At 38.9% G+C, this 21,421-nt stretch overlaps 1 protein-coding gene across 3 annotated transcripts in view; it reads right to left on the reverse strand.

Moving 5' to 3' along the window:
* ARHGAP15 (Rho GTPase activating protein 15) overlaps window positions 1-21,421 on the reverse strand; it is a 600,902-nt gene that overhangs the window by 107,584 nt on the left and 471,897 nt on the right. For 2 of the 3 annotated variants that reach the window (XM_035008115.1, XM_035008116.1), the window contains one exon: window positions 21,091-21,225. In XM_035008115.1, coding sequence (XP_034864006.1) covers window positions 21,091-21,225 — 135 coding nt within the window. Of the gene's footprint in view, window positions 1-20,416; window positions 21,226-21,421 lie in introns of those variants that run through there. The other variant, XM_035008117.1, reaches the window with a different exon arrangement.

Genomic DNA, 21,421 nt, shown 5'->3' on the forward strand with positions numbered 1-21,421 from the left:
TAACTGGTTACACTGATGATGATGATGTTCATGATGATGAAGAATGAATGAATGAATGAATGAATGAATGAATGAATGAATGAATGAATGAAACAGAAGAGAATTAAGCCTGTTGCTCAAGAATGGTTTTGCTTTTATACAATATTTGAAAAAGAAATGACAGCATTTATTAGGAAACACTTCGCGCTTTCTTACCTTGACTGCACCAAAATACAGTGAGTATGCTGACTAGAGGTTATAAAGTAAGGTCAGAGAAATCCCTTGACTTGCTTGTAAGTCACTTGGTGTGGGACTAAATGTGAGGTTTTCACTGTGGGGTTGGTGTAGAAGTGACCCAGCAAGCTGGGTCAGTGTCCCTCCTATGTCTCTTTATGTTCATACAGACATGGCCCTGTCTTACATAACTGAATTGCAAAGACTGCCCTACTATTCACTCCCATAATGACAAAAAGGAATAAAAATAAAAATCAGAAATCTAAAGACTAAAAAAGTTGCTAACAACACATCTTTACAAGCAAGGGTTTTTCTTTGGACAACCATGATTGGGTGGAAATCCCAGTAATGTTATATTTGATTACAGCCCATGGTGGGAACGTCTGCTATAACTTTGGATACAAGGCAGTTATTTTCACTTGAAAATTTAAAGCTATTATTTTTGATGATCTGGATTCTAACCTAGATTCTCACTTACTTGAAGGGGATTTGAAGTATTTTTATAGTAAATGGGGGGAAAGGAAAAAAAGATATCCCAAAGGCTTGGTGGATGTGAATAAGCAAAGACTCTTCTTGCCCACATCACCAGGTGGATCCGAACAAATCCAGTCCTACTCTCTTAGGTTCAGGCATGAGAAGAACAAATGCTTCTTGTCCCTGACATAAAAACACCCAGCAAATTTCTCTTTAAAATGTTAGTCTTTTGCAAGCAGATAAAAATATGTTAAAGTCTGAGTTCCCCTCAGCGGGCTACTAATACTTAGAACTTGCCCAATACTGTACTTGAACAATTAGGGCAATAATGTAAAATTTTAACATTTGTATTTTCCTGCATTCAAGCATACTCTAGGATACTCTGTTCACAAATAACTCAAATTAATGCATGAAAGGGGGCTGCAGCTCAGACAGAGAAACTGAGTAACAAGAAGTTATCCAAACATTAGGGAAGAATGTGGATTTTGCCTTTGTATTTTGTTTGTAAGCCTCAAATTATGTAAATGTTCAACCTTGCCCAAGGTTAAGAAGACTCCCACTGAGCTTATTAGTATATGTGGGGAACGATCTGGGTGGTGGAGTATCAATTCTCAGAGTGGATTGATATTCTGAGGATTAATACTCAGCTCTCTTGGGCTGCTAGATTTCTGGAATTATTTTGAAAAGAGTGTATACACCATCAGAATATAATGAAAAGGGCATGTGTGTGAAAATATGGAATCCATTCTCATTTTCCATATTAATGAGAAAAGTTAATTTACTTGGGACACTGAGACATTCAAGTGAAAGGCATACCTTGAATAAAATGGCACAATATAAATCTGAGATGGCTAGTTAATATTACTTGGAGTATTGGAATGTATTCTTTGTTTATAACTCAATGATTCCCATAAAGGTAGCACTGTAGCACCACATAAAATAACTATAATAATTTGTTGTAATTGAAGAAAAATGTGCTTGTGCAGAAATCACCTAACAACCACAGTTTGGGTGAATTCTTTCCATAATCGCTCGATCAGCACTGTAATGTGAGCAGATTCAAAATATACTTTCTAATAAGTGCTTGGCTTTTTTTTTTTTTTTTTCCTTCCTTAACTACTTGGTGATATCCTAATTAACCATGCTCAATTGATTGCTTTCAAAATAAGAACTAAGAGCTCTCATCTAGTCAAGTGGAAGCCAATTCAACTCTTTTACACTACAGCAATGATACATCTCACCCACACTCATACCCACACCCACACACCCACATGTAGCATGTTAGTAATATCATATTCAGAGGCTTCTGATGTGTGTCAGCGTAGCTTGGATTTTAGTGGGTCATTCTTCTTTTAATACTTACAAGAGTAAGTATGAATGTTCCCTTTTCATCGGCAGGTTGAAATTGTTTTTGGAATTTTTTTGTGTGATCATTTGACAAACTCTCACATCCAGCGAATGTGCTGTTTCGCTTGGAGAAGAGCAAGAAGTAAATGGGAGAAAACGAACTCAAATTGGGCAGAAGGAAACTGACCATTTCGCCTCTTATCCCGATTGCCTCTCTCTTGTTTCTTTTCAAGTCAAAATTAAACAAATCAAATTTGGGTTGACAAAACACTTGATTTGATTATGAGAATGTAGTAAGTAGCCAGAGAATCTTTGTGCATCGAGTTATTCTGCAGTAGAACGTAGGATTTTCAGATCCTCGTCACTGGGCATCACGTGAATACCGCTTCTCCGGCCGTGTGGATAAGTGACAGTAGACAATATGATACATAACTTAATGCTATACAGAGACCTGAAAAACTCTTTTCAGCGCATATAAATCTTTGCCCGGGCATTACACAATGGGAGTTTAAAATGTTACATGTAAATCATCCAGACTTAAGCTTCCTAGGAAACACAAACCATTCTCTAAAGACATAGGAGACCAGAACTTCAGAAGATGCTGTCTCACTGTGGGATGGCAGACAAGAGCGGCTCACGGACCACCCTGGTGAGCAGTAATCAACAATGCAGTGGCCCACTTTATAAAGGCGTCAGACAGTCTGTGAGCAAAAAGGCAGGGCCTCCAACTGAGATGGGGCCTGCTAATAAGTGGCTTCTAGTAAAAAGGAAAAAAAAAAAAAAGTCAGCTTTAACATAGGCAACAGGTCTTAGATCACAAAGTATTTATTTCTTTAGCGTTCTATCTCGTTTTATATGGAACAACTCTGTCAAGAGTATCCTCTCGAAACCCCATGACCAGTGGAAGAGTATACCTTCACACTTCCTTGGCCTTTCGCATCTTTGTCTTGGTGGTGCACTTGCAAATGTCTCACCCCATGTCTGTTTCACCTGTGGATAGTGACTTCCACAACAGTGCACCATGTCAGGTTCATCCAACTGTCTCTAACTTTCAACAGAGTGCCTGCTCAAGAAGTCGTTCCATATATATTTGGTGAGAAAGTCATTCAATTCCAGTTCTTTTCTTAGCAATCTGGACAAACCCCTTCGAATGTGTTTTAGTTTGTGTCCTGAGGTAACAAAGGGGAATAGTATGGCTTTAAACATTTCACAAAACATCAGCAAAGGAGATAATATATTTGAAAATATGTCTAAAATATTTTTAAAAAACACGTTTGCAAGGTGGGGGTTTGGGTATTTCTTGCAATATAAACTGAATTGTCTAAATAATATAATTATTATATGATATACAATAGTGTGGTTGGATTTGACTTATTTCAACAGACAAAAGCCCTTTGGTCTTATGTTAAAAATCATTAGATTCAACAGTCGGAGTAGCGGGAGGGGAAGAATGAAGCGGGGGAAATCGGAGGGGTAGACGAACCATGAGAGACGATGGACTCTGAAAAACAAACTGAGGGTTCTAGAGGGGAGGGGGGTGGGAGGATGGGTTAGCCTGGTGGTGGGTATTGAGGAGGGCACATTCTGCATGGAGCACTGGGTGTTATGCACAAACAATGAATCATGGAACACTTCATCTAGAACTAATGATGTAATGTATGGGGATTAACATAAGAATAAAAAATCATTAGAAATAATCTTATTAATTTGTATAATTTATATAAAACATTTGATGATAAAGATAACAAAGCAATTACTTGAGGAAGTACTGAAAATATTTCAGTTTCCCTATAATTTTGACTTTATATCATCAAAAGTACCTCAGTGAGTGCCCGTACCTGCTGTGATAAGTAGAGAGACTAAACCACATTTTGTCAATAGGAGCAACTTGCACAAACCGGGGTATACAAATAGAAAATAATAATGTTGAAGAAAGTATAATTAATTAATTCAAGCTTCAAGATAAGATCACTGGATCCTGCTGACCCTACATGTTAATCAGTTGATTGATTAATTGCTACAATCATAATAATTATATGGTACAAATCTAAGTACACTTAATGATATTGTAGACTCAGAGTTACAAGTTCTTTTCAATCTGCATATCTTTTCTCTTTCTTGAATCAAGAGTTGGTTTCATTTACTTTAAAGATACCTTTTGGCTTGTAGAGCTAGAAAGCTTATGTCAAATTTAGCCAAGGTTCAATTTTGCTGGTCTAAATAACCATTTTTTGGTCATTTCTCAATGCTTTGTTTAAAATTTTTAAAACAATCTCATCTGTGAATAGGAATTTTGTATTATACATATTCATCAAAACTTATGAATCTTTTTACATGCAAGAATTCTAATTTTAGGCTTTTCTTTTTTTTCCTATACACACACAATCAATATATCTCATGGTATCTTCAATTTTGCCAAAGTTTTCATTCTGATCTTTCTCAACTTCTATTTAGTGTTTCAGTAGCCAAATTCAATTGAGTGATTCTGGAAGAATTTCTCTAAGCACAAAGGTACATTGAACTATCTTGATCCTATGTCTACCAGAATAATATCAGGAAGAAAAACCAGTTCATTGTTAAATTGTGTTTGGTCCAGACTTCTACTGTATACAAAACGCCTCATCATCATAGCTTCTCTGTTTCTGTCAGTTGTCCAGGTTTAAAACCTGACTATGACTGTGTATATCCAAATTGTCATCAAATCTTTACAATTTTTATTTATTTATTTCTGGTAATCTTTCTTATATATGCCTTCTTTTCCTTTTTTTTTTTTTTTTTTTACAAAATAGATTTTTCAGCTGGTGAGCAGCATCCAGCTACCAGATGCTTCTTAAACTTTTGCATGCATACAAATAAACTGGAAGGCTTATGAAAACAGGTTCCTGGGCTCCTCCTTAGAGACTGTTTTTCAGAAAGTCTGGAATGGGACCTCAGAATTTTTATGTTTAGAAAGATCCCAAGTGAGTCTGATGCTGCCGGTCTGCAGACCATACTTTGAGTAGTACTTATTTTGTAACTTTTTAGGTTTTTTTCTGAAAAATCTTCTGAGACTCTTGCTCCAGAAAACACACAGGCAAAAATACACACAAATTTGGCCAATCCTTTGGGCAGTGGATCATAAGTCTCTTGCCTATCCCTAGATCCTCAATTTCAGAATTTTGACATAGTATCATTTAATCACTTTACAGAGAGAAAAATCTGGGTCCCCAAGTGGATAGGACACTTGCCCAAGGTCACACTTGATTGGTAGCTGAGTGTAATACCAGGACAACACAACAGGGTTTTCTGCCTCCAATCTCTTCTCTTCAACACATCTTGCCAATTATCACCAAAAAAAATTTCCCTAAAACATCATTTTCTGTTTTTCACTGCTTTTCTCAAAACTATTTAAAGGGGTTTTCATTGCTGTAGATTAAATTTTAAATGCTACTGTAGTACTGAATTCTCTGCAATTAGTTAGTTAATTTATTGGCTAAATATGCACTGAGTCGTGTTTCTGAGGAAGGTACTGTGTTAGGCAGGAGGATGCAGGATGAAATACGACAGTTGCCAGCCACAGCCTTCACGGGATTTGCAATGCTGGCTTGCCGTATGTCCTCCCCTTACCTTCTGCTGTGACCTCCAAAGTCTTTACTGTATTCTACTCAGATTCTTCACTCGCCCCCAAACAGCACCCTCATATAAGGGCTAACGCCATTGCTAATGTTCTTTCCCTGGCTGGCCCTTCAAACTCCACATACACTGAATGGATCTTTAAGGAAACCATTCCAACCGTTGCACTTTTATCTCTCCCTTCTGTAGGGCAGTGCTTGTCTTCATCACTTACTGCGCCACTAGCTCACATGTGGTTGCATCGTCCTCTCCAGTTCAGGGAATTTACCTCTTCAGTGTCCCCCTCAAGGACCGTACATCTTGGCTTGGGGGGTAAGATGCTGTAATATCAGCATACTACAAGAAGGAAATGCTGGCTCTCCTATTTGGCTGCATGGAGGAGAAAGGACTGAAATTGCTGGTTCTCAAGTCTGACCACACATCAGAATTACCCGAGGATTGTGTTTCTGTAAAAATTTCTGAACTCCATCCCAGGCACAGTGAATCAAAATCTGTGAGTTGGTCTAGGAATGTGTTTCCATGAAGGTGATTTAGGTAGAAACCACATTTAGGATCCCCTAGAGTAACTGATTCTGAGACGTCTTACAACAATGTCAGCTCACTCTCTTCTTACACTTTTATTTTATTCTGTTTTCTTTTCTTTTTTTTTTTTTTTTTACCATTACAAAGGTACTTATCCGTAGTGCAGAAACTTGAAGAGTAAAGCAAAAGAGGACAAAATCCAATGGCTGTATAAGCATTCAAGGATAATGTCTGTTAATATTTGGAAAGACTTTTAGTCTTTTGTCTACTTATAGATATTTATACACACATTTAAAGATAGGTCCATACTGTACACTCTTATGTTCTATTTTAATACTTACTGGCATTTTACTTGCAGAAGTAATGTTTCCTACAACACAATTTAACAAATGTCTAATATTTCATTACATGAATATGCTAAAATTTAACCTTCCCTAGGTTTGGACATATGTTAGATTTATATTTTTCACCATTATAAGTAAGATTTTGGAAAGCACGTTTGTACACAGCGTTGTACATACCTGTGAAAATTCCCTAAGGTAAATTTCTAGGTGTGTGGTAGCCAATAGAAAGGTGTATTCATTTTCAAGCCTTTTGATACATGCAGCTAAAATGTCCTCCAAGAATGTTGTGGGAGTTCCAATTCTAAGTAGCCAACAATTCTTGCCTCATCATGACCTTGAGCAGGCATTTCTGCTATAGCCAGGTGTTTTTCTATCATCAGTTCTCTAGAGGTATCATCAGCTTGCACCCATATAGCATACTTCACTGCGTGGACATCGCAGCTCTTGTTAAGGTCATTAAATTTTTGTCCATCTTTCTTGTAGGTTGTCACCAAAGTTAGAGAAAAGAGAAGTAAACCTTGATGAGATGTAACACAAAAGCTAAAAACCTGAGGCAGGAGAATGCTATTTTCTGTTGCAATACCGTATCCTGGCCATCTGTTTAACAAATACCCGGCTCCAAAGAGTGCCAATTAAAACTGATGGCAAATCTTAATAACTTCTACTTGTGAATATCAGCAAGACCAACATTGTGCTACATGTGTAGTTATCTGATGGCAGTTGAGGTACCTCCAGATTTTCCGTGGATACACAGTGTCTCTCTCTCTCTAATACCTCAGCAGTGTGATCCAGAACACACTTTGCTAAGCAAGTATGCAAAATGCAGTGCTGCTCAGCATTGGGAAACCCCAAATCTGGGGCCAAAAGGTTTATAAATATAGTAATGAACCCTCTCGCGTCAAAAGCGAGCACTGTCTAACAGAGCAAGTAAGAACAGCCTACAGGATACTTTGCAGCTGGAGTTATTCCACTGCGAGAGAAAGGAAACTTCATGATGGTAGTTGTGATACCAGATCCTGGAAAGGCAATCTCCTTCAGTCTGCAAAGTAAACTAAAGGGAATGGCTGCTCACACATGGTCCCGATGCCACCGACATAAGAAACACAGCAACAGGAGCAGAGAATTAGGAATTTGGTGGCAGATGGAAAGGTCTGCAGGAAGTGTCCACCCAGCTTTGTTTGGCCCATATTCTAAAACAACTAGAATAAACACTTAGTGTCATAATTTATACGCATATCAGTACCAATAAATCAGAATCATGCAAACAGTCATGTTTATTATATTCTTGTTGCTTAATATTCATGACAGTAATTTATTTTTATAGTACAGTTTCACTGTTCTCTCCACCATTGCTCTGCATTTAAGTCTGGCAAGTTGTCTGAGTAGGAGCTCAGGTAACCCTTTGAAGACTGCAAAAGTTCACTAGCCCGATCAAGATACTTTATTGCTCATTTAATTTTCCCCTTCTTGTCTCATAAACTTTTTAACCACCAAGATGAATTCTCTGTAAATTATATAGCAATGGTACTTTGACATAGAGAAAATATGAAGACTAGAGTCGGCATATTCTCCTGAAGGGAGCTGTACAACAGAGCTTAAAAGACATGTAAGAATATTTGAAGAACTGTAAGCAGTTAATCCTTACTTTTAGTACCAGCAAAATGGGTTAAATGAAGCAGTTTCAACCTGTCTTATTCACCTACTCACCAATGACCCTTCCCACCCCCTATGTCAACAGTCCACTGCTGCTCATTACCATGGGTTGTTAGAGGTGGAATTATATGAGACAACTTCCATAAAGCACCTTATGTTTTTATATTGTCCTGGAGTTGGCACTACAGAGATGAGTAAGACGTGGCTCTTACCCCAGAGATGCTTAGGTCAGACCAAGGGAAGGAAAACAATATTGTATTCCTCTCTACTAGACCCGAGACAGCATTACTCAGTTTCATACTTAAAAAGTCAACAGAGATAATTTACAATTAATCATCAGAGAAAGGACTGACAAACATAAACTTGGAAAATCACTTCTATAAAAAAAATTCCCTATGAATGATACTCCCATGATCTGTATATCTTTTTGTATGTTTTCTCTGTTACAAAAAAAGAGGTTGAACATTTTTTAACAAAAGGGATATCAACTGTGAGTAGACACAGTATCAACTTTTAGCTATAGTCGGGCTTTTTCTGTTATGAATATGATGGGTTGAAATAATGAATTTAGTTTAGGGACTTAAAAATGAAAATACATTTCTAACACATGACATGGGAGGCAAGCAAAGCTTTGCAATAGTCCTGCCTTTCAATTAAATAACACCTATGATGAAAGTCATAAAAAAATCTTATGATGTTATTTCTTAATTCTCTTGCTAGAACAGATAGTGAGGACATAGTGCCTTGTTTCTACACACGCTTTAAGCATTTCCTTCTCCATCTGTTAGGTGTGTTTGAATGACACTTGGGTGTAGTTTCATATTTAAAAGTTTTTCCACTGACCCAGGCACAAGAAATGAGTACCTGAAATGTTGCTGTGGGTACAGAAAGCAATACAAAATTTTGTCACTTTTGTTTTAAATTGTATGCTCGGGACAGAATCCTTTTACGAATAAGTGATGAGGGGTTTATCTATATATTAACACGACTCTATTAGTTTACCACATTTGTGATTCAAATTAATTCTAAAATTGTCCAAAAATCTAAAGAATTCCTCTTTGTAAATTTGGAATGCCCCTCTCTACAATTCTTCCTCCTGGCACGGTATTTGAAGTTTTTCCTCAAATGTTGTAAATTATGTCTAAATTCTCCATTGTCCCAAAGGCCTTCCAGACTGTGCTACACGGTCTTGAAATGTATTCGAGAGCCTAGATGTGCACAGATAGTTCAGATCTGCGAATGTCAGAATGCTGAGAGGAAGGTTGAATGCTAAGACTGGAACTTTTGTAATTAAACACTTGGGTTTTGGTCCCAGTTGCAGTTGTTATGTGACTCAGGTGAGCTAAGCTCTGTGCATATGCAAAAGGTAAAATGTAGGGGCGCCTGGGTGGCTCAGTCGTTAAGCGCCTGCCTTCAGCTCAGGTCATGATCCCAGGATCCTGGGATCGAGCCCCGCATCGAGCTCCCTGCTCAGCGGGAAGCCTGCTTCTCCCTCTCCCACTCCCCCTGCTTGTGTTCCCTCTCTCGCTGTGTCTCTCTCTGTCTAATAAATAAAATCTTAAAAAAAAAAAAAGGTAAAATGTAAAACAATACTCTGTGCTGGAATCATGAGGAGACGAGCACAGTGGTCCAGGGTCGCACGCACAGTTCTGCATGGAAGTTTAAAAACGCACAAACTTCAGATGAGAGAGAAATGGGTAAAAGTGACACCTGGGACTTGAAATTTAATTTCAGATTCCAATAATATCATTATATAACATTAATAAAGAGCTAATTAAATTTTGTGTTGCAGTAATAGAATGCTATTGTCAGAATAAGGGAGGGAAGTTTATCCTGCACTGATAAAGTTATACATTTAAAACACTCCCCTGAAGTCTGATTTATGTAATCGACTGAATGTTTTTGTCCACCCCCACACCACTGCCCCCGAAATGACTATATTGAGGCCCTAACTCCCAATGTGATGGTATTTGGAGATCGGGCCTTTGGGAGACAATTAGGTTGAGATGAGGTCATGAAAGTGGGGCCCCACGATGGAATTAGTGTCTTTATGAGAAATGGAAGAGCCCAGAGCTTGCTCTCTCTCCACCATGTGAGCACACAGTGGGAAGGCAGCTCTCTGCAAGCCACAAAGAAGGCTTCCACCAGAACCCAGTGCTGGTTCCCTCATCTGAGACTTCCAGCCTCCAGAACTGTAAGAAATAAATTTCTGTTGTTTAAAGTGCTCGGTCTATGGTATTTTGTTAGGGCAGCCTAAGCTCACCAAGAAGATTTCTAAACTATAGAGGACCATGCTTAGACAAGGGTGATCTGACTGATGAAGGGTCTGGAAACATTAATTCGTGAAAATTATTGAAAGAACAGAGAAAGGAAGGTGAACACTGAACAGGGGTTGCAGTTTAGGTTTTAGGCCTTCTCAAATATTAAGGGACTATTAGAGAAAGAGGCTGTTTGGATTCTGACATTGACCAATGTGAGTCTCATAGTTATGCTCTACTCTAGCTGCTCTGTCTTTCCCCTTTGGGGAGGGCTTTGAATCTTCTGCTCAGCTAACACAAATTCAAACATAGCGGACAGGGACTTCTGAGGTCTTTCTGTGTCTAGTATTTGCTCAAGATCTTTCCATTTTTTTTCCTAAAACATTTTTACAAAGAACACAAAGAAATAGAAATTTCCAAAAAAATTCTGAATGAGGTAATATTTCCTTCTTAGGTGCCAATTAGATATTCAGAGAATAATACACAAAAGTGTCAAAGAACAGTCTTAACATTGTGCTTAGGTAGGGACTTGGGGAAGAGCTCCAAGAATCACTGATTTCATCTGTTGGTAAGACAGATTCCACTCTCCACCAGCAGGACAGATGGCAATAATTAGGTCTGCCCATCCCTTACTTGGCAGAAGAATGGACTTGAGATCTCAGAGTCAACTTTTCACCGTCTGGACACTCAAAGTGAGAAGAAAAGAGAAAGGGGCCAAGAGCTGACTGGTTAAACAATAATCAGGGCTTCAGGGCCTCAGGCATTTGACCTTTTGGAATTTCCAATTTTATGCAATAATAAAGATGTTACATGAAATAAAATGGCGACAGCAACTGCACATTTAAATGGAAGACTACAAGTCAACAAAAGGAGGAAACTCTCATAATTATCCAATATAATTTTTTATAGTTCATGGATTTTTAAAAATCTACTTTTGCCTTCATCTTCCAAGCATATTACTTTTACTTCTAAAACCAGCACAGCGGGTGCCTGGGTGGCTCAGTTGGTTAAGCGTCTGCTTTTGGCTTAGATCATGATCCCAGCATCCTGGGATTGAGCCCCACGTCAGGCTCTCTACTCAGCAGGGAGTCTGCTTCTCCCTCTCCCTCTGCCTGCCGCTTCCCCTGCTTGTGCTCTCTCTCTCTGTGTCAAAAAAATGAATAAATAAAATCTTAAAAAAAAATTAAAACCAGTGCAGCTGCTTGTTTTCCATCAAAGTGTACCCACTTTCCATGTGTCTGTTTCCCAAAGTGTAGGGAGAAAATACATGAGTCAATTGTTAGGGGAAAATCCCATTCTCCAAATGACATGGTAGTTCTCAGCGAGGTGATTCTGGATTCTGCAGTTCCAACATGAGCAGAACTCCCCAGGCAGCTAGAGTACTCCAGGAGCCATCATGTCTATAGTTCAACTCTCCACAACAAGGCGGGGTGAGCCAAGTGAAAAAATGCCACATCTCAAGGAGCCCGCCATAGTCTTAAAAGTTATTTGAAAACAATTATTTTATGGACAGAGAGGTGGAGAACTAAAGGACAGGGGCTTGAGCAAATCAGGGCATGTGACTGTGTGTGAACCAGTTAAGAGAAAAGAGAGTAGGCATCAGGTCACGTTCCACAGCAGGTTTTGAAAATAGCTCACAGGAGGTTAATATGAAAGTTCTCTTAAGAGAATTGTAATAATAATAATAATAGTAATAATAATAATAATAATAATAATTCTACCTTTTTAAAGCTAGAATATCATAAAATGTTAGACCTGAAAAATAAAAATGAAGTATTTCAGGTTTGTACAGTGAGTATGTGTGTACGCATGCATATGGGGGGATGACTTCTTGTTTAATATGGTTTAGTTGATGACTTTTTAAATGTTTCTCATTGTGAGAAAGAGGTACAATGCTACAAATATTTGCACAGGCTGGTGTATAGATTCCCCTGCCATACCCTAAACTCCTCACCTACCGATGGGTTTATAATTTTCATAGGCTGAAACACAGGGTACACTACCAGGCAGCTCATCTTCCAACTGGGAGAAAGCTTTACTTTGTAGTTGTCTCTTCTGGGACCACTGTGAATGTCACAGATTTACTAATACTTAATAGAAGCAAGGCAGTGTCAGGTTGGAGAAGAAGGTTGGCCTCTGGCTTATGATTAGGATGTACGTCCTATAGCAAAGTGACAGACTTCGGATGGATCACACGGGGTTGGGCCTGGGAATGGTTGGCAGAACAAATTAATGTCATGAGATACAGAAAGTGGAAGTGCCTGGATTGTGAGGCAAGACAATATCTTGTGATATTATCTTAAACATGTTTGGTAGTCTTCGGAATTCTGGAAACAAACATTAAAGCAGAATCAAGATGGTCATACGTGTCATGTAAGACAGCTGTCCCAGAGGCAGGGAAAGATGTGGGAATGGACAGAAAGGTCGTTTGAGAGTGTGGTCTTAAGAATAGTCTGACTGTACTCTAACTTAATAAGACAAGTTAACATTCACTGAATACCACATGTCAGGAAATCTGTAATAAGTGCTTTGCCACAGTTAGCATTCCATTAAATTCTTTCAGTCCCCACAAGGGAGATATTTTTTTACATCCATTTTATAGATGTGGAAATTGAGGTGTGGAGGTTAAGAACTTGCTCAAGGTCTTACAGGTAGTAAATAGTGGGGTCAGCTTTTGAATAGTGTGGTGGTATGTGGTGGTGTGTCGTGCAGGTAAAAACTTTAGCTTAGTTAATGGGGTAGACCTCACTGAGAAGTTAACACATGGGTGACAATCTGGGGATGTGCCACTGGTAGAGGAATTGGGTAAAGACCCTCAATGCACTGGGGATGTTCAAAGAAGAACCATGACACCAATGGGCTTGACTGAGATGGGCAAGGCAAGAACAGTAAATAATGAAGTCTAAGAACTTGTGAGCCCCCAGAGCATGTAGGGATTTGAAGATCTAGCAGAGAATGTGGCCCTTCTTCGAAATGAAATGGTCAGCCAGTTGTATTATTTAGCCTCTTTGACCAGAATGATACTCTATTGGGTGAGAGAGAGAGAGAAACAACTTAGAGGCAGCCGTTCTCCTTCTGGAGCTGTGGCCAGAGTCAGAGTGGATGGTGGGTGGGCAGGCAGTTTTTTGGAAGACCTCTCAGTGGTGATCACAATGTGGTGGCAACCCAAGAGTGTGGAATGAGGCAAGAGCCTCAGTGTAGAATAAAAGACCACAAACTCTCAATTTCATTAACATCTACTAACGCAGTGAACCTGATAACAGGCAATGAAAACCAGTCACTTAAATCTACCATTAGAGGAATGGCTTAAGGTAACTGTTTTCCACTAAGATATTGAGGAGAAATTCTGCATTTTGTTATATATTTTTTAAAAGCATGTCTATTCGGTTGGAGCAGGGATGCTTAGGAAGCTGACTCATGAAGGCTGACTGGCTGCTTGCTCAGTTTGTAAAGTTTAGTGCTTTGAAAGTGACCTCTTAAGGATATGGAAGAAAGGAGTGCGAGTAAAAGGAGAGTTTTAAGGAAAAGCGAAAAAGCAAGCACCACATTTTCTAGGGGAGCTGATATCTTACCACTCAATTAATTTCAGAGTCAAGGCCCAATCTGAGTTCTGAATCACCTTCTAGTTTTACTTATAAAGGACTTTTCATTAAGCCAAATTAAGTAAATGGAGGTCCAGTTGTTTATTATCTAGCACTAAACCATTCCTACAAAAAGACACCTGTGCAAGCCATTTGGCTCTAGTCAACTATTTTTTTACAATTTAATTATGAATATAATTAGAATGAGTTAAGAGACAAGCTAGGCATCAGCCATAAAACTTCTAGTTTGCTAGAACACACACACACTCTGATTAAAAAGCAACCACAACAAAAACCCCCGCCAAGTCTGTGAGAATGTTAGCTTGCAGTGGAAATGTTAGTGGAAGGGGAGTACTTGTGAAATCTACCTTTATTTTAATTTCAAATTTCCTTGAAATGGTGCTGTAGAGGATATTTTTATACTCCATTATTTGTACATCTCTGGTTTCTTTGGGGTGACCCTTTAAACCCTGCTTTTTACTTTCTACAGTTTTAAGGCAATTTGTCACTATTATGCGTTCAATGTTTAGCAACTGTTTGTAGTCAAGTGCCTTGCAAGCTCTGTATCTTTTCTCCCAAAGAGTGTCATCACGGAGTTGATGATGCATCAGAAATAGTTTGACCAAAGGGCAAGATAAAGTCAAGAGTAAAGAAAATATTTGCAAATATACTTGACTGGCTTTTCCCCCCAATTACTTACTGAAGGCATACTTTAAAGGTAAAAATGGCATGATGACCATAGGAGGGAAGAAAAAAAAAAACATTAGAACAAGCAATAGATACTTTCTGCCATAGGGCAATGCCTTTAATTTAAATCATTTTTATATGAGGCTAATGTGACTGATAGAAACACAGGACTAGGAATTGTATTTAAGGACTCGCGTAGGGTATGTTCTACCTTTGGTGACTAACAGCCTGCATTTTAATGGTGTTCAGACAGTCTTATGGATACCTTTTCTCACAATTTGTTTTACTGCTTAATAAATCAGTGTTTACAAACACTGGGCATTAAAAAATATATTGTCTTTAAATGCATGTGTGAGAATTTAAGAATTGTATGGAACATCATCATTGTTTCATTGTATCACTGGCTTGCCTAATCTCTAAGTGTTATATACATATGTACCTATATATGTATATGCATATACATAAAATAAGCATGATATATAAAATAACTGTTATATATAATAACATATAAATATAAATACTATATATTAAAAATAAGTAATACATAATATTTACACATATACAAAATATTTACTTCAGAAGACTGGAAAAGATGACAAAGGAATTGATATTGGAACCACAAGGTCATTTTCATCGAGTAACTAGCATTGGTTGCCATTCCATGATGGTAAATATACAGAGCATTGCTCAGGGGTGGAAGGAAATGTCATTATTTTTGCATACAGAGGCAACTTTGGAAACTCAGAACACAATAAACCAACAAATGCAAACTCACATGTTCTACTGAGAGCACCAAAGAGCTGAGGTGAGGGTGCCTAAAATGAAATTATCAAACAGTCCTTGAATAAATGAGCTTTGATCCAGGCTTGAGTCAAATCTCTAAGCCTATCCATCACAAATGACAAATAACACATCTTGTAAGTAAATACATGAGGTAATTTCTCTTTACCCCCTTCTCATCTACTAATCAAGCTACAGTGTCACTGTCATCTTGACTCTTGTGGTCATTTGGATTTGAAAGAAGGCAGATGGAAACTACCAGGCTAAGAGCTTCTGAGGCATGAAAGTGGAGCTGGTGCTATACCTGAGTAAGCTAGGAGAGGGAAAAGGATGTAGTAGGCAGAAAAATGGCTCCACAAAGATGTCCACACCTTAATTCCCAGAGTCTGTGCCTATCTTACCTTATGGAGCAAAAGAGATCTTCCAGATGTGAGGAAGATAAGGACCTTGAGATGGGAGAATGTTACTGGATTATTCAGTTGGGCCCAATGTAATCACAAGCGTCCTCAAAAGTGGAGGAGGGAGGCAGAAGAGAGTCAGAAGGGGATTGCTGCCTGTGTCGGTGGAGGCCAGGAACTGCTAGCTAAGGCATGCAGGCAGCCTCTAGATGTTCGAAGAGGCAAGGAAATGGATTCTCCCCTAGAGCCTCCAGAAAGGAACGCAGACCTGCAGACGCTGTGCTTTTAGCCCAGTGAGACCAGTGTCAGACTTCTGTCCTACAGAACTATCAGATAAGAAATTACTGGTATTTTTAGGCCACCGAGTTTGAGATAATATGTTACGGTAGCGATAGGAAACTCATATACATGTCTTCTGGAAAACAGTAGTGCTGACTCAGAAAGCAGAAGGAAACCCCTAGCTGAGCACCCTGAATCAGTCTTGGCTTGTTGCATGTTGTAATTCGATACAAGTGAAAAACTGCAAAAAAGAATACTAATAAAACATACGCTTGAAATAGTTACTCATATGAAAGAGTAAAATAACATAGTGTATAGCTAAATACATATCAAAAGAGGATGGGTGAGCAATTGGTTATAAAAAATAATAGAGTAAAGGGTTACAAATATATTCAGAGAATATAACATTAAAGCACAGATGCTTTTAATGTTGAGTACTAAATATTGTCAACACTGCCCATCCTTGGAAAGTTCTACCTTATTTCTAACTTGAAACTCCATTATCAAAACTTCTGATCATTAAATTTAATCCTAACCTTGGTTAAAAAAAAAAGAAAGAAAAAATTGTTGTGGACTTATATAGGACATATAGGTCTTACATAGGAAGACATAACAGACAGATATTTGTCAACAGCTAGTTAGTTACCCTTTGAGCAAGATTTCTTCTAAATAGTCCCCCAAAGACAATGTATGATGATGGAAAGTATTTCTGTTTTAGAGTCTGGAATTGAATGCTAAATCTAATCTTTTGAGCCATGTGAACTTGGGAAATATTTTATGACTCGCTTTACTCCTCTGAAGAATTTATTTCTTTCAAGTTATTGATTGAGTACCTAATATAGAGTAAGGAAAATGTTATCCTAGTTAATTCTCGCAGTAACATTATGAACTAGAAATTCTTTTCCACAGGATCTTTCTACTTGTCTAATATCTCCTGCTTTGTTATTTTGAGGGTTAAGTGAGATAATTGTGAAAAATGACAACAAGTTTTTCTCCTCTCTTTCCCTATCCCAGGGACTTGGGGAAAATGCAGATGTTAAATCAGAAAAGACAGTACTTGTCTCCATTCTTTGGATATGTAGAGCTACCAGAACGAATAAAATAGGAAAAGAGGTAAGCTTAGTATGTTTCCTAGGATTTAGATATACTGGAAATGTCCCTGCAGGACTTTAGCCCCAAGATTGCATCACAGATCATAAAACTCTATAGCTGTGTTTTTGTCCTGAGTTCACATTTACAGTACTAATACTGCTTTCAGCAGAAGTCATTTCCAGGGAATTAAGTCCTTGCAGTCAGTGGGTTAAATCCCCACGAAATAACCTGCAGTGACCCAGTTGCATTGGCCTCAAATATAGAATTTCAGATCAATAGCTGCACTACTTGGATTCTGAAATATAAAACAATCTCTGGTGTTTTTGTTACCCCAATGAGTGTTATCAGACAGGGGATCGCTATGGCAATTACAGGTTCTTATCATATTAATGTTTGTGTTTGGTCCAAAAAGAAACTATTTAAAAAAGTAAATGCCTTCTGTTCTTTTTTCTCGGAATATGTAATGATGCCTTTCAAACATATAACGAGAATTAACAGTAATTCCAATGGCACAAGTGGTCATTAACTGCTTGTACATGAAATAACATTTCCTCCTCAGAGGGCAAAGCATTCCAGTTGGAAGTAAAATTCCTTTTGGCCTATTCACTTTTAAACTCTGTCCTGAAAGGATAACAGATCTCTCAACCTCTCCTAAATAAAACTGTTAAGCCTAGGATTGAGGGTAACGAAAGAGAAAAGGGAAATGATGTTATAGCGACATGAACCGTAACACCGACTGACATGGTGGTGTGCTAGTGTTTGACCAAAGAGCAGAAACCACTTCAAGTATTTACACAAACAGAGGGAATTAATTTGATGCAGGGGACTGGTTACCCATGTGATGAAGAAGCTGAGAGCCCAGGAAGGAAGAGCGAAGTAACGAAGAAACCAGCCCCTGCAGGAAGCTACTACCAGGCTGGACGGGCAAAGAGAGGAGGGTCCGCATCACTAGATGGCAGCTGGAACCAGAGCAGGTCTCTCCAGTCAAAGCTGAAGCCGTGGACAAGATGGACCCTCAGGTAGAGAAACTACTTGAGGCAGGTGGGTGGACAAGAGAGAGGGGGTAGAGGATCAACTAACAAACTAGCTGGTCTTTTCCCTCCCTCTCCCTCTGCTCTGTACTTCCAGGGTTTCCACTGGCTTCGGCAGCAGGAAGCCAGCCCTCAAGAGCACCTGGGAAATGTAGCTCGCTGGGGTCAACCCTCCTAGGTTACAGAGCACAGCGTGAGCTGCAGAGATCGGATGGCCGAGAGGCCCAGAGCCAGCATGGATGGACATCTTCCCCATGAATTTCCTTTCCCTGGTTGCTTCCTTTTCAAAAGAAGGCCAAGAACTCACGGGCAGGTCTATTGAGCTTCTCACTGTGTAGATTTTAGAGGAGGCAGGGAGAGGTATGATAAAACCCATCACCCCTTTGGGGCTGGATATAAATGTCTTTATAGTTTTGAAAGATTTTTTACTAGATTGGTAAAAATACCTACTCTGGTGTAGTTTTACCATTGCCAAAGGGGAGGTGGCCATTCTCTCATTGCTTAAGGATATTTAAATATGAACTACAACCTAGAGCTGAGTTTAGTTGAGTTTACCAGAACTGACTTCAAGATTCTGCCCAAAACACATGGGTTAGTAAACATATGCCTCTGTCCAACATCTTGACCTAGTTCTCCACCATACAACCCTGTTGGTTAGTGCTTCCATTTTCCATAGCAAGAAATAATAGGTACTGTTTTGAGTTAGGTAAAGCAAGGTCATTAGGTGGATTCTCCTTGCCTTAAACAATGAAGGAAAAACTACCTCCCTGTTTCTATATTACATTCTCAGACAAAGCTCAACTGAAGAAACACTGTTAGCATCTGTACAGTATCCTACAGTTTTAAAGGACTTTCTTCAGCACTATCTCTTTCGTGTTTGCCATAACCCATTTTATACATGTTGCCGAAAACCCTTGCAATAGCCATTCGTCACAATAGCATGCTGCCACTTCAACTCTGCCTTGTTCCATTCTGACTATGCCAGTGTTTCTGAAATTCTGTTCAGTGAGGGTTGAGTCTATGATAGTGCAGAGATGGTCCTACTCTTCATAGAAATTCAAAGGACATGCCCTCACATGCCCTCTGAGGGCCTGCTTCCCCTATCTCTCAAGCTAAGGGAACGGCTTGCTTTGTATCTTTAGAATCAGGTGACCTAAAGGAAGCTTAAATGATGGGTTTCTATATCACAGCCCTCAAATCAGCACATGTACAGGTATGTTCACAAATAACATATTCCTCACCTAAAAGTCCGGAGGCCATGATGTGAAATTTGTATGACTTCTTTAAATATACATAATCAGAAATAGGTACCGAAATGCAAGTTTCCTGACTTCCTACCAGAACACTGTGCTAACATTGCCAATAATCTTTCATGCTCGCCAGCCACGTTCCAAGACAGAACATCGGAATAAGTTGTTATGGAAATGCATGCTTATTTATTATTTTCTTTATTCCTCCTTTTAAAAAGTTGAGCCTGGGAACCATAAAATGCTGTTCTCCTTGAGAAGCAGAAAGCTCATGAAATAAAAAGACAGGGGTTAAGAGGCCCAGCCTTACCTCAAAACCCATCGTTAGAGCACCTGCTGCTATATTCAACAAGAGCAACAATGACAACAACAAAATCTGACATTGTGAGCAGACAAGAGGAAGAACTTGGGGAAATAATTTTGCTATATTCCTCTTGATATCATTTGGTGACCAGAACTTTAAAGAAGTATGAAGACTTGTGAAATGGGAAACAGAATAAAGGGCATATTGAGGGGCTGTTCTCCAACATGGGCCCCCCAAACCCCCACGCCCACTAATGGGAACACTGCACACACAGCCATCCTCTATCAGACCTCCTAAGCAGAGCAATTTTTTTTTTTTCTTGGAGATTTTTCTCGTTTGGAATTTAATTAAGCTCCTGCCAGGCTTGCAAGCTTTTTAATTTTACCTTTCTTTCTTCTTTCTTTTTCCTCCTCAAATCAGCTTTCTTGCCAGGAAACTTTTTTTAAGCTGTCACAGTTATAGTAAGTGTACCCTAAGATACTAAATTTAGATGTACTAGTAGTTGCTTCTTGAAGCATCAGTAGCAAAAGTTTCCTTGCATTTGGAAAGATTTTTATTCATTCACTCATTCATTTACTCATTTTGACTTAAGTGTGTGTGTTCTGAATGCAAAAACAATAGAAAAGGAAGCTTCCTGGAGTGAGTGTACAATGACTACTGGTTGGTATGTGATATAATTCAACCCCCTACAAAGTCACCAGCTTAACCAAAGAAACCTGCCAGTACTTAATTTAATATCACACTGTTCATAAGAAAATTGTAGCTGACTATTTACTAGTATTGGTGGGCGGAGGGTGAGGGAGCCTCAAGAAGGCGATGCCTGAGTTGATGATTTAACACCTCTCTAATGAAACAAAATGAAAGTCCCTTAAGTTCTTTTTCAAGACCCTTTTGTACCCAAACTCCTTGCCAATCCCAAAACTCTGAAAGGTAGGTGCTGAGAATGCCAAAGGTGATCCCTTCAAAACCGATTCCGTGAGAAGCTATTTTCATTTGAGGAGGTTTTAGTTGAAAAGCAACCACTCTAAATAGGTTACCCTATTTTTTTTTTAAACCAAAAACCAAAATCCAAAACAAAACTCAGATAATATTGCACGGCCAGAAATAAAAATAAGCCATCAAAAACACAACACAGTAAATGAAACGTGTGGAGCGTTGGGGGTCTTATCATCTCCACGATCACTATTCTTGTCCTTCTTATTGTTTACTTAATAACTCCACGCTGCCAGGTTTCTCCACCAAGCACTCCAGTCTGTGAGGTTACTTACTGATCGCTTCCACAAACGGCTCAAAGAAGCTGTAAGGGAAGAGCGGCTCAGGCAGCTCCCGGAAAAACATCTTCAGTGCTCCGGTGACAACGTGGATGTCCTCCCACTGGCTGTCGTCCAAATTCAGCTTCTCTTCTGGGAAAACACGAGGAGAAATGGAACAACTGGTTTTAATGAAACAATTACAAGACACTAATTATTATGTTAATGTTTGCCTACTATCATCAGCAACCGTTAACAGCCTTCTGCACCTAGAGGTTTGGTGCTGTGCATGTTTTTTTTTTTTCCCCCCTTTTTCCGTAGGAAGGGAACATTTTCAATGGAATACCAT

The sequence above is a fragment of the Mirounga leonina genome, unplaced genomic scaffold (assembly GCF_011800145.1).
Source record: "Mirounga leonina isolate KUSES-001 unplaced genomic scaffold, KU_Mleo_1.0 Mir_151, whole genome shotgun sequence".
Taxonomy (NCBI): Eukaryota; Metazoa; Chordata; class Mammalia; order Carnivora; family Phocidae; genus Mirounga; species Mirounga leonina.